Source organism: Tetrao urogallus (genome assembly GCF_951394365.1).
Source record: "Tetrao urogallus genome assembly, chromosome: 7".
In the NCBI taxonomy this organism is placed as follows: domain Eukaryota; kingdom Metazoa; phylum Chordata; class Aves; order Galliformes; family Phasianidae; genus Tetrao; species Tetrao urogallus.
In genome coordinates, this window is record NC_136820.1 from 46,646,864 (window position 1) to 46,660,104 (window position 13,241).

The following is a 13,241-nucleotide window of genomic DNA, read 5'->3' on the forward strand; positions in this document are numbered from 1 at the left end:
CCAACAAGCAAAACTGGCAGTTAAACAAGCTCAGGCATTGGGTATATTCGATCCTACCCTCCCAGCCGAATTGGACGTTCACATTACTCAAGATGGCTTCGGCTGGGGCCTGTAGCAATGCCAGAGCTCTGTTCGGACCCCCCATTGGTTTCTGGTCTCAGGTTTGGCACGGAGCAGAAGAAAGATATAGTATGACTGAGAAACAGTTATTGGCTGCCTATTTGGCATTACAGGCAGTAGAGCCAATAACTCGAACAGCTGCAGTTATAGTCAAGACCACTCTGCCGATTCAGGGGTGGGTGAAAGATCTGACCCACCTTCCTAAGACAGGGGTGGCCCAAGCACAAACAGTGGCATGGTGGGTCGCCTATCTCAGCCAAAGGAGCAGTCTGTCTTCATCACCCTTGAAAGAAGAACTCCAGAGAATCCTAGGCCCAGTTATGTATCACAGTGATGTACCAAAAGAAATACTGGTCGCTCCACCACTTCCCATTCAGAAGGGAAAATATCCTATCCCTGAAGATGCCTGGTACACAGATGGGTCCAGCAAGGACAACCTGAGCAAGTGGAGAGCAATAGCATACCACCCTTCCACCGAGACAATCTGGTTTGACGAGGGGGATGGTCAGAGCAGCCAATGGGCAGAACTGCGAGCTGTGTGGATGGTTATAACCAAGGAACCCGCTGATGGTATCCCGAACATCTGCACAGATAGTTGGGCTGTGTACCGGGGGCTCACTCTTTGGATTGCACAGTGGGCCACCCAGGAATGGACTGTCCATGCCCAACCGATCTGGGGCAAAGACATGTGGTTAGACATACAGAATACGGTCAAACACAGGACTGTACGTGTCTACCATGTTTCTGGTCATCAGTCCCTACAGTCACTGGGAAATGATGAAGCTGACGAGCTGGCCTGAGTTTGATGGATTGAGAATTCACCATCTGAGAACATCGCCTGCTGGTTACATCAGAAGCTACAGCATGCTGGACAAAAGACAATGTGGGCAGTTGCTAAAGCATGGGGACTGTCTATACAACTACCTGATATTGACCAGGCATGCCAGGATTGCAACGAGACCAAGATCATTGCCCGAAACAACAGCCCATCTTGCTAGGGGACACAGTCCTCTCCAGCAATGGCAGGTCGATTACATCGGGCTCCTTCCTCGCTCCAAGGGGGCAAGATGCGCCCTGACCTGCGCTGACACTGCAAGTGGGCTGCTGCAGGCCTATCCAGTACCGAGAGCAAACCAGGCATATACCATCAAGGCACTCACTAAACTGATGTCTGCCTACGGGACACCTCAAGTCATCAAGAGCGACCAAGGGACTCATTTTACTGGTGCACCTATACAGTGCTGGGCAGAAGAAAATAACATCGAATGGCAATTCCACCTGCCATATAATCCAACAGAGGCAGGCCTCATCAAACGTTATAACGGTATTCTTAAGGCTGCTATGAAGACGGACTCCCAGTCCCTGCAGGGGTGAACAAAAGGACTGTATGAAACCTTGCGGAACCTGAATGAAAGATCCCAAGACAGCAGACCCAGTGCCCTGAGAATGTTGCAGACAACATGAGCCACCCCGCTTAGGATCCAAATTACGAGCACTGATCATCAGGTAAGACCCCAGATTGGTAACGAAAATAATCTTCTGCTCCCTGCCCCTGAGAATTTAGAGCTGGGTATCCATAAAATAAAATGGCCCTGGAAGGTGCAGGTAGGACCCAAGTGGTGTGGCCTACTTGCACCGTGGGGGAGACTATTGGAGGTGGGAGGCTCAGTAGTCCCTCCAGTAATAGGTACATGGCCTACTGATATTGTGGTCAACACTCCGATCTTCATTGCTAAAGGGACCCCCCATCATGTCCCTGTGACAGATCAGGACACCTCCTTTGGTGCCTGATCTCATTATGCACTGCAGACATCCGGCCAAAAGGTGTGGTACAGGCGGCCAGGACGTGCCCCAGTACAGGCGGAAGTGTTGACCCAGGATAGAAATACAGCCTGTATCTTGCCCTGGAGAGCAGACTTTCCCCTCCTGGTAGCTCTGAAATATCTGTACTACTCCCCGTGAGGCTGTGAGCCTTCAGGATCACTGGAAGGAATGAAATGCCATCAAAGTGTTCCAGTGTTGCTGTCAGATCAGGTGTAACACCTGGTGATGGTCTGCATGGGACTGATGGAACATAGAACAGACCTGCACCTCACAACTGCATGCCTCCAGTAATATCATTGAGCACTGGCCCATAAAACGAATATGGACATTCACTGATCATCACTTGTCTTGAACTGTACCAACATGCGTCGCGATGGAAATCGTATAAGCGTCACAATACATCGGGATCTCTGTATTAGGGAAAGGTTACCCTTTAGTTAACCTGACCATTAGTTCATGCTGTGAAGGGGTGGAGTGTATGGGAACTGCTGAGTCACGGCCTGAACCTCTGATGGATCACCTGAGGCGAGCCATGAGTCAGCCAGAGGAGCACAGCTGAAGGCAATTCACCTGTGCTGCTGGAAGGGGTGGAGCCTGGCTGCACCTCTCCTAGACCTATTTAAGAGCTGGCTACCAGTGAGGAAGGATCTCTTCTGGAGATCTGCTCTGCTGGAGTTTTGTAAGTGAGCCCAGGATAGGGGTAAGCTTTCTATCCTCTTTTTGTTATCATAATCTGCTTTGCCAAACTTTCTCGTTTATTTCGTAATTACAACGTCTTAATATTCACTGATTATACGCTGACAGAGGCAGCCACCAGCCTTTGCAAAGGAAAGAGTTCTCAATCAAAGGACGGATCAACTCCATCTTAAGACCCACTGAACAAGAGCATCTCAGCCACAACTTATCCAATCCCCTGACCAGCAGTGCTGCAGAGAGGTAACACCAGAGCCAGTCTCTCCTGGTGGGACACTGCTGCATGTCACTGATTTTATTAGAATGTTGTCTTCAGCAAACCACACATCTGTGGGATACTTTGTTCCAAGGAAAACATGTAGGTATGATGAAGAAGAAATAACGCCTCATCTGAAAATTTCTCAGCATCACCAGAAAGAAAGAAACCTTTCAGCAGTGTGCAGTCAAAGCTGTTGCACCACCACTGTAGAACTTTCTGGGCTTCATCATTTAAATACACATGGATACAGCAAGGGGGAAGCGGAAGGGGAGGTGTCCTTGCTCACCATTTCCTGTTTCTTCTATCATATCCTCTTTTTTTCCTCAGCTGATTATCTCAAATCTTAAAAAAGGATAAAACTTAAAGGAGCATTTTTAAAAAAGGGTGAGAAAACCATGCTAGACAGTCCAGAGAAATCCCTCTAGCAAGGTGAGATGGTTTTCAGTGCTGCATCTGCGCTGCCTTTCCCCTCACTGAATACAGTATTCCTTTGCTGGTCTATTCAGTGCTCTGGCAGGTGTCTCACTTCACAGTCTCATGTTCTTGGAGATGGGACAGGAAAGGGAGAGGGAAAATATCACATCTATTCTGGCTTCTGATTTCTTTCTTTTGGCCTTAAACTAAAAGCACTTTCTCCAGCAAGAGCACTGTTGAACGTGACACAGCATGCAGTGCCCAAAGAGAAGCTATAGAGGGAAGTGCAGGAAGGCAAAAAAGACAAAGAATGACAAGAACTGGCAGTCACTGCCTGAGTGGGAGAGGTCCCATGAATGGAGACTTTGCCTGTCCTCAGCAGTGTCAGAGCACCAGGTGGCCTTCAATTACAGCCGCTTGTAGGCCCAGCTAGAAGTAAGTGTTCTTTGTGTTCTCACTGACTTGGCCAGCATCTTTTACTTTCACGTGTCCTTTGTCAGGGCTGCTGCTGGCATTTTCATGCACCTAATGGAACAGAAAAAACTTAACAGCATGGCACAGTGTGATTTGATGACAGTCTTCTCCAATTAGGCAAATGGCACACAGCCTTCAGCAACCTGGATTCCCACACATCATCCATGCTATGACTGGTGGTGGAACCCCTTCCCCTAACCACAGTACTGGGCTGCAATTCCACACTGTCCTATGGGGAATGAGGACCTGGGAGCTAAACCATGATGAAAGCTGGAGAGCAAGGCAGCAAGGCATTGGCTTTTCCCTGGGGAGAGCAGGGAGAGCCAAGGGAAGCACCCACCACTCCGGGAGCCCTTTCACTTCATGGACAGGAATGAAGCAATGACCACTGTGGGTCTGAAATACCCTTCTGGGTTGTGTTATGGGCTGATTGCCACCAGCGTCCTACTCATCCACTGTAGGGGGGAATCCCAGTTCCCTGTTTTCCAATCACTGGAAGCCCTCAAAGAAGCCACTACCCCCTGCCCACACAACGCCAAAGGGCCGTTCCGTGGTGCTGCTTTCATCTTCTGACTAAGAGGAAGCAGCATGGGGGCTGCCAATCACTCACCACTGCTGTGGGTTGGCCTTCCTCTGTGCCATCCGCCAGTTCGACGCCGCGGGTCTCAGGCAGCAGGAAGCAGAGCAGCCCCCCCAGCACGGTGGTACCACCGTAGACGGCCATGGGGATGACCTGGTGGTACTGCTCCAGGATGAGGATCAGCGGGGCGATGATCCCTGCCACCCGTGCCACCATTGAGCACAGACTCACGCCGCTCTGCCTGTGGGAGTGAGGGATGGTGAGAGGTACAGGCTGGACTTGGCTCTCTCTGTACACACTCCTGTGCTTTCCTCCTCAGCCATGTCTGCAATGTACCCTCAGTGAGGGTACAGAACATGGGGACGTCTTTGGCACCCCCTTCTTGCCCCAGCACAGAGACCAACCGTGGCTGTAGGCCCAACTGGGTTCTTGTCCCACCATCACCATCACCACCACCACCACTATCCATGGCAGATTGCCACAACTGGTACTCCTGCAATGAGGGCTGGCCCTGCTGGAGGGAAGCCATGGAACATGGTGAAACCTCACCTGATGATGGTGGGGAAGAGCTCTGCAGTATAGATGTAGGATGATGAAAATGAGGCCGAGGCTGTAAACTTGCCAATGGTGGCCAGGACGGTGATCACCACAGGCTGATCTGAGGAGAGAGGGGAAGAAGGGGAGATGAAGGGGAGGAGAAGGGGAGATTGCTACTTCAGTATTGGTGGCTATCACCCTTTAGGGATGACAGCCTGGGTCTCATGGTGACAACCATTTTGCCTAAACGAAGTCATCACCACTGTGTCAGAATGTGGACTGTGGAGCAGCTCTAGTCTGGGGGCCATCCTCAGCACCCTGCATCCATCTCACCTCACCACCAACCTGCGGAAAGGACAGCACTGCCAGTTGAGCCCATTAGGTTCAGCTCTACTTTCTCCTATCACTGTCAGCAGGCAAATCTTTTCTGATCAGAGTGGGCCTTGGGTGCATGGCCAAATCCTTTGTAGCCGTGGTATCAGGTTCAGATCAACCCTGACAGGTATGTGGAACTGCATCCAGCCTGGTTGGGACAATGCGACATGCACTAGAAAGGGAAGGGTCAGGACTTGGTGGCTTCCTGCATCAGAATCTATGCTCTTGAGACAAGAAAAGCTTGTTCACCTTCAGGGATGACAGTGAGTATCAGACACACGAGGCCACTTAGCAGAAGGAGTCCACCCTGGGATTTCTTCCTCCCAAACCACTGTAGTATGAAGATACAACCAGCACGGGCTGGGATTTCCACTGCTCCAAATGCAAGCTGTGTCAGGTAGATGTCCAGACCAAAATTAGTTACGTTCATACTCAAACCGTAGTATACCAGGCTGTTAACAAACCTGAAAACCGAGCAGAGTAGCACTAAGTGTAGAGAACAGCTGGTGAGTAAATATAATATTGATCTTCTCTGACAGCATTTTTACCATGCCCCGGGATTTTCAAGGGACATGAAACCAGACCAGTACCACAGGACTGCCGAAGCAGGGACTGTTAAATGCCTTGCACATTCTACATTGCATCTTCAATAGGCTAAAATAGAAATAACCATCAATTTCATCCCAAAGCCACATGAGGAGAATTTTTGAGTAATCCTCAAGGCCTTCTTCTTTCACATGGAAATTAGGAAAGAAAGAACCAGGTGGTGACTTACCAGGCACACGACATGACTAAAGTCACCTTCAGGAGGTGCTTCTTCCGAAGGAGATCCAGAATGCTTCCAGACTTGGTCTGGGCCTCACACTTCAGCTTCAACATCAGAAAGCCAGAGTCAGAGCAGACAAAGGAAACCCATGGCTAGCTCTTTCTCCAGCAGAAGACAAAAGACAACCCCAGCAAGACATGGAAGTGACCACAGCTGTATTGGGAAGGACAGCAGCCCAGTGGGGCTGGGCTCTTGTGCCTAGGGACTGGGTGTCCTGAGCTAGAGTTTGGAATCAGAGGGGTTCCTTGGGACGAACATTTTGGCAGTGTACAGTGCGCGGATCGGAAAGGTGGGTAACCCCCTCTTAGGATATTTAGGCATGGAAAACCACAGAGCAAGGATTCATGCTCACCCTCAACACTGGTGAAGTTTTTACTGCAGAAAAGTAAGGGGAGCATTTGGGTTCCTCCTTTCTTCTTCCCACGGTGAACTCTGGCAATGCTGCAGGCTGAGCCTCAGCAGAAGATGCCCCTCCTCCCTGACCACGTCTCATGTCAATTTAAGCTAGAGTTATGCATCACCCATCATTAAACGGTCCCTCAATGCATGGAAAGCTCTTTGCCCGATGACCCCAAATCTTCTACAGCTCTTTTCTGAACTGGAAACACCAGCATCTTGCCAGGTCTTTATTTACTGGCTTAATCCTGCTGCCCCAGAGCTGCAAGCACAGAGGCAGGTCTGTGGGGTGTGCAAGGCATGCCACTGCTGTACCTGGTCCAGCATTTCTGGAGGAATGGTGCGTCTGTTGATGGATGCTGCCTTCTTAAGGTACTTCTTAGCTTCTTCTATTTTGCCTTTTGTCACCAGCCAGCGAGCTGACTCTGGTAGCACCCTGCCAAGGAGGTGAGAGCAGAAAACAGCACTGTGACCTGCTCAGCTTCCTCATAGTCCATCTCCCTGCCACCAGGTCCAGCAACATGCATGATGTGTGATGGAGGAGTATAAACATGGCTTCAGCTCAGGCTTCCCAGCCCTATATTTAGGGCACTGAGGCCACATCTGAGGACCCGAATGAAAGCAGCTGCTGCTCTCAGTGGTGCGTGGCTCAGGGAGATGTGCTGAGCTCTGCAGAAGGCCCTCCAGCATCTGTCATATTTGCAAGGAGTTCACTGCCCACCTGCCACTTACCAGATGAAGAGGAAAAGGATAAATATAGGAGCAGATCCTACAGTTTGCAGCAACCTCCAGTTTGGGATACCGTAACTCAAGCCAGCCAAAATCATTTGTCCAATAGCAAAACAGCAGTGAGAAAGAAGAACTGCCTGTGGTCGATAGGAGACACCAACCCATTCTGTAACTGGAAAGAACAAAGATTCAAAGCCATCAGTGTGGCTGATCTCCCCTTATCCAAGCAATGTGCTTCCCCCGAAGAAGGTCCCTTCAGAAGCTGAGTGTAGACAGTCAGAGTGTAGACATCAGTTATACACAAGTCAGCAGAGTTTCATGAGCTACATCGCCTCCCCTTATACCCATGCTTTCCTCTCAGCCTTGAGGAAAAACAGGGCAAAAAAGGCCAGTCTGAGCTATTGCACAGCGACGTGTTAAAACATAAACCATTCGTTTGGGAGGGAGTTTTTCAAGATGTGCAGGATGAGGTTTTTTTTCCTTGCAGACCTTTTCCACTGCATCGTGGGAGGCCACATCTATCTGCTCTAGGGAAGGGCATCCTACTCACCTAGGGCCAGCAAGGTCATCATGATCCCTGACACTGAAGCCCCCACGACACATCTGAAGGCCAAGTATACATAGAAATGAGGCACAAGGGCAATTGCTACACCAAACAAACCCTCGAGGAGGATGGAGATCAAGAGGGCTGGCCGACGGCCAAACCTGTGGAGGAAGAAGATGACAGCTGATATTTTCTCCTGGAATAAAGAAGGCTCTGGGGAGACCTGAGAGCAGCCCTTCAATATCTAAAGGAGGGCTGTAAGAAAGGATGGGACAGACTCTTTAGCAGGATGTGCTGTGATAGCATAAGGGGAAACAGTAATAACAAAAATGTGTTTTTCAGTGAGGGTGGGGAAGCACTGGCACAGATTGGCCAGAGAGGCTGAGGATGCTCCGTCCCTGCAGACATTCAGGGTCAGGCTGGATGGGGCTCTGAGCACCTCTTCTAGTTGTAGGTGTCCCTGTTCATTGCAAGGAAATTAAACTAGATGGCTTTTAAAGGTCCCTCCAACTAAGATTATTCTAAGAATCCAGAGAGACACCACAGAAAGCCCAAAGGGATAGCCAGCAATTTGGGAACCATTCACACATGTCCTCTCTTGAGGGCAGTGAAGTTCAGTGTTGTCCCAGTTCCCACACATTGTGCCCTTCTTTGGACCATCCTGTTGGCCATGACTTTGCAAGATCTGAGGACTTTGATCAGGGTCACTATAATTTTGTGATAGCTGGTGACAAAATACACAGGGTATTGTGGCTAGCCAGAACTGGAGCATTGTGCTACCCTACACATTGCTGTTTTGGCAGAGATTGGGCAATTGCTTGTGTCTCCTTACCTGTCACTGAAGAGTCCAAAGATCATGGCTCCCAGGAACATTCCCAGCATATAGACGGACTGTGAGATGTCATTCAGGTTCTTCCTGTCACACACGAGATCAAACTGTGGGAAGGGAACAGAGCAGCTTTTGCAACTGAGCAGCACTTCTGATCCCAGAGGGCATGGGCTGGCTGCACAGGCTCTCACTGTAGCCCCTGGGAGCAGAGACCCCAGTCCTAAGGATATAGTCTCTATTATCTCTGTCGCACCGCTGCCCAGAGAGCTGTGGATGCCCCATCGCTGGAGGTGCTCAAGGCCAGGCTGGATGGGGCCGTGGGCAGCCTGACCTGGTGGGAGGGCAACCAGCACACAGTAGGGGTAGGAAGTAGATGGGCTTTATGATCCCTTCCAATCCAAGCATTCTATAAGCCCATGACTCCTTGATTCTCCTCCAGTAGCCCTAATGGCCATTAAGATCACACAACCTCACAAGGACCGCAGCTGCAATCTGAGAGATGGAGGCAGCGTTCCCCAGAAAATGCCTGGTCCAAATCTCAGCCCAGCTGCACCACAGCCGGCTACATCTTCAACCAACCTACAGCACAGGATGCTCCCATCCCATCCCACGTCCCCAAAGCATCACAAGGACATACAGACCTCAGTGAGCAGGGATGGCTGCTCTGCTGTGGGGTACACCCAGCCATTGCTGCACTTCTCCGTGGCATTCAGGCCATATGCCACGATGGAGTCGAGGTCCCAGTCCACCGGCGAGTACATGATGCACTGCTCGTAGTCCCCATTCGCATCCCGGGGCAGGGTGAGGTTCAGCTGCTCTTCCTCAGTCAGGTTGGGGCCGACAGCACGGATCCAGTCCGTGTTGCAGTAATGAGGCACGTCCACAACCATAAAAAGCTGGCAGAACTGGTGGAAGGCCAGGCTGAGGCACGGAAACAAGGAGAACAGCACCAGCCGTCTCTGAAACGGCCCAAATTCACCAGCTGCTTTCAAATTTTCCCCAATGCCCGACATTGTGAGCTGAGTCTGGAAGAGGACAGAGCTGGGACAGACTTTCCCGAGGACTGGAATTAATATTTAATCTCAAGATAAACTCTGCAGACGTAGGCAGGCACTACAAATATGTAACGTCTCTTCCAGATAGACTTGACACCCAATGTTTTTACCTGTCCTAAGTACACCATGTAATACATTAATCATCTCTGTGCCACCCACAAACACGGGGTATCTGTTACAAGGGAAAGCATGGAGAATCCTTGTTTTGGGAACCTGGATCACATCTCTGCCACAGCCAGGATACTGGGATTCTTGTCCACATCAGTCATAGGTGCCGTATCTGCTGACATGCTGAGCTGCTCCCATCAGTTCCATTCAAAGTTCAGAGGCTGAAACACTGCTCTGCAGAGCTGGCAGAAGTCTAAGGGAGAAAACAGAGTAATGCTAATGGATGGCAGAGCTGGAGAAAAGGTGTCTGGTTGGATGCACTCCTAACCGCTGAAGCCCCATTTCCTTCTACAACTTCCTTCCCTGTGCTACCAAGAGCAAGGCACACGTGGGATTCTGCCTTCTTGGTCACCTCACAGCCTGGTGAGCTGCATGCAGAGCTATGGGGAAGGCACACGTGGTTGGTAGAAATCTGACATACAGAAGTGTTGCTTTAGGCAAGTCCATCAAACCTCAGCTCAAAATGCATTAAAACGATCACTGTGAACATGAAAGCAGCTCTGTTCAGCCTACCCCCTGAGGCAGGAGCAGCATTTGTCCTCAGGTGAGGCTCTGTGAGGGTCTCCATAGGTGCCCAAAAGCGCCCAGAAGCCCAACTTGGGATATTCTAATATTTCCTTATATTTATGATGGATAAAATAACAGGAGAGCCTGGGCTGGGCACTGCTTTTACAGGAGGCTGGAGGAGAACCAGACCCTTACCCCAGAGTAATGCCCAAGGTTGTGCAATGCCACCCAAACCCCTTCCCCAAGACACACAAACCACACAGCCAACACAGGTGACAACGGACAATTTGTTCTTTATTGATTAAAAATTAGAGACATGCAGTAAAATACAAAGTCCAAAAAAAGGGGAGGGAAAAAAAAAAGCCTGAATATTTTACATCTTTCATTATAATCTACAATACACCAAAGTCGTGAAGAGGATCCGTTTCCATTAACAGAGCATTGTCCTTAAAAGTAGGAACAAACTTAAAATTACCACCTGCTTCCAGGTTCGGATCAGAAATTTCCACACACACAAAAAAAAAAAAAAAAAAAAAACAAATTCATGACACTGAAGAACAATTATGAACAGCATTGGCACTTACTGGAACAACATCAGAAAAGACAGTTGTCTAGCACTGTAAGAGCCCAAGTGAAAATTCTGGATTGCTACCCAAAATGTCTGGAGAACTACAGAGCAAGTGACATCAGTTTCTTCCTTACCCATTTTCTCCAATAAAGAACTAAGGAGCCTCAGGTTAGTGTGAGCTCACGCTCTACATCCTGGCTTTAGGAAGGTGGGGAATAACTTAATAAATAGAGGCTGCATTGTTCCATTTGGGCAGTTCAAGTCCTACCTTTCTCAGCACCAGGATGCAAACCAACAAGCAGTCCCCCACAGCATGCAGGCAGAAAGGAAAAGCAGTGCTGCACCAAGACTGCTTCATCTCCACATCCTAGTAGTTTGCAGTACATTCCTATTTCCCATAGGGTGACACAAACAATCAGAATGCCAGCCTGCTCTTCCCAAGCCAGGAAGCTCGCTGGGGGAAGCCTTTGGGAGTGTTCCATGTCAAGTAACACAAAGAAGTGTAACAGCTGGCACATGCATGTGCATGCAGACTTGGCCAAACCCAGCCACCACCAGCTCCCCAACATCTGATATCCACTTCCTCAGCTTGTTGAGAGCCTCTGCTCAGCACCTCAGGGCACTCTCAACTCTCAGACCCTCCTCCTCCTCTGCATCTCCTTCTCATTCACCAGCAACAGGGCTGCAGACACTTGGCAGCACCTATGGGAACATATCCACTACCCACCTACAGACTAAAAGGGACACGGGCAGTATAAAAAGAACATGCACAGCTCAGGAAGCTTCCGCAGCTGCTCATCAAGAAAAATATATAAATATAGATTGTTCATCAGAAGACTCAGAAATAAAAAATGTCCTAATTGAACCCACTCATTCTGCTTGAACACTCTGTTTCTGCATTGTTGCTGGCTGAGGGAAACCAAACACGTTTCCGTCTGTGTGTTACATTACAGGCTTACAATTGCTGTGTAGAAAACTCTCCAGAGCCAACAGCAGATACAAAGGCCAACTGTGAAAATATAAGAGAGAAAAGAAGAAATCAACACCATTTATTCTTCACATATTGCATTACAAGCGCCTCTTATCAAATTCCCAGTATAATTTATGTTATTCCTGTAGAAATTCCAATTCAACTCCACATAGAAAGAAGACCTAAGTACGTGAGACAGGGTTGTGGTGACATCCTGATCAGACACGGAGGCTCGGACCGCCGCCAAGGCTGACGGCCCCAGCGCTCAGTGCAGGAGGGACGCAGCCCGGCGCTCACTTGCCCAGTAATGCTGCTCTGCTGGCAGTTCTTTATTGCTGTAAGTCACGACAGGGATGGTTCCATGGGTACCAGTTTGCAAGGGACTGGGAAACACGTCAGGAAGGACTCGTACAGCCAGGCACAGCAGACTGGCTCTCAAGAACAGTCCCACGCGCGACTTTTCCAAACGCAGTGACACAGATCTCCTCTCCCTCTGACTGTGAGTGGTGAGTTTGTTGATCATCTGCAAGACCAGTTTCCAGACAGCAGTGCCTCGTTGCTCTGCTTTAAGAACAAACTACATCTAAGGATGTAGATTGAAAGACATGCTTTGAGGAAGGACTGCTTAACGTAAATTAAGAGGTTCAGCCGTCATGCCACGCCTGGCACTCATGTGGAGAGAACCCAAATGATAAAAAATAAAAAAAAAATTAAGGCAGTTTACAAAGGGAAGCTGACTTCTAACACTCTGAAGTCGAGGAACTTCTCAAAAACACAAACACAAGGGAAGAAGGCTCTCCCTCCTGTGGTTAAGACTTGGCTTGCCTTCTCAGGTGCAAGCGTTCAAACCAGCAGTTTAAAAAGACAGCTGAAGAGAAGCAGGTTTCTCAGCACTCCAGGTGACACAAGCAACATGTACACTGGTGTTTCGGATGGAAGGAGAAGCAGGTAAAAAAGAAAACAAAAGATCTGTTCGGTATTAAAACTTGTGCAAAAATAGCAAGTGAAAAAAATGAAACCACATGTAAGCAAACATTTAGGCGAGATCATCAGAGCAGTGGAACCCCCGCTTCGTACTCAGTAGTATTTTTCTTTAAAGTAAGGCAATAATAACATGAACATGCAGGCAATGACATGTTGGATCTGCATGTTTGAGATGACATACAAAAACATGAGACTTGTTTACAAAAGGTGTAAACGCCATCGGTAATCTCAGGAAGGTTTGTGATCCTATTAAGGAGAATGTTAAAGCTTCTAGGAAGGGGGCTGTAGTTCAATTCTTTGGCAGTAGTGGTTCTTTTTTAGGCTAACAGAAGCATTACAAATATGCACACGTGGGTTCTCTGTTGGGAATCATCTCCTGGGGCCATTGT

At 49.0% G+C, this 13,241-nt stretch overlaps 1 protein-coding gene across 1 annotated transcript; it reads right to left on the bottom strand.

Moving 5' to 3' along the window:
• Window positions 1-3,739: 3,739 nt before the first annotated feature.
• On the bottom strand, window positions 3,740-9,613 carry LOC306948685 (solute carrier family 22 member 13-like; the record flags this gene model as incomplete). Its single annotated transcript, XM_079538349.1, has 10 exons — window positions 3,740-3,835; window positions 4,395-4,605; window positions 4,914-5,022; window positions 5,526-5,740; window positions 6,052-6,146; window positions 6,814-6,934; window positions 7,231-7,399; window positions 7,778-7,932; window positions 8,604-8,707; window positions 9,242-9,613. 10 exons carry the CDS (start codon window positions 9,611-9,613, stop codon window positions 3,740-3,742), a joined length of 1,647 nt encoding a protein of 548 aa, XP_079394475.1.
• Window positions 9,614-13,241: the final 3,628 nt, after the last annotated feature.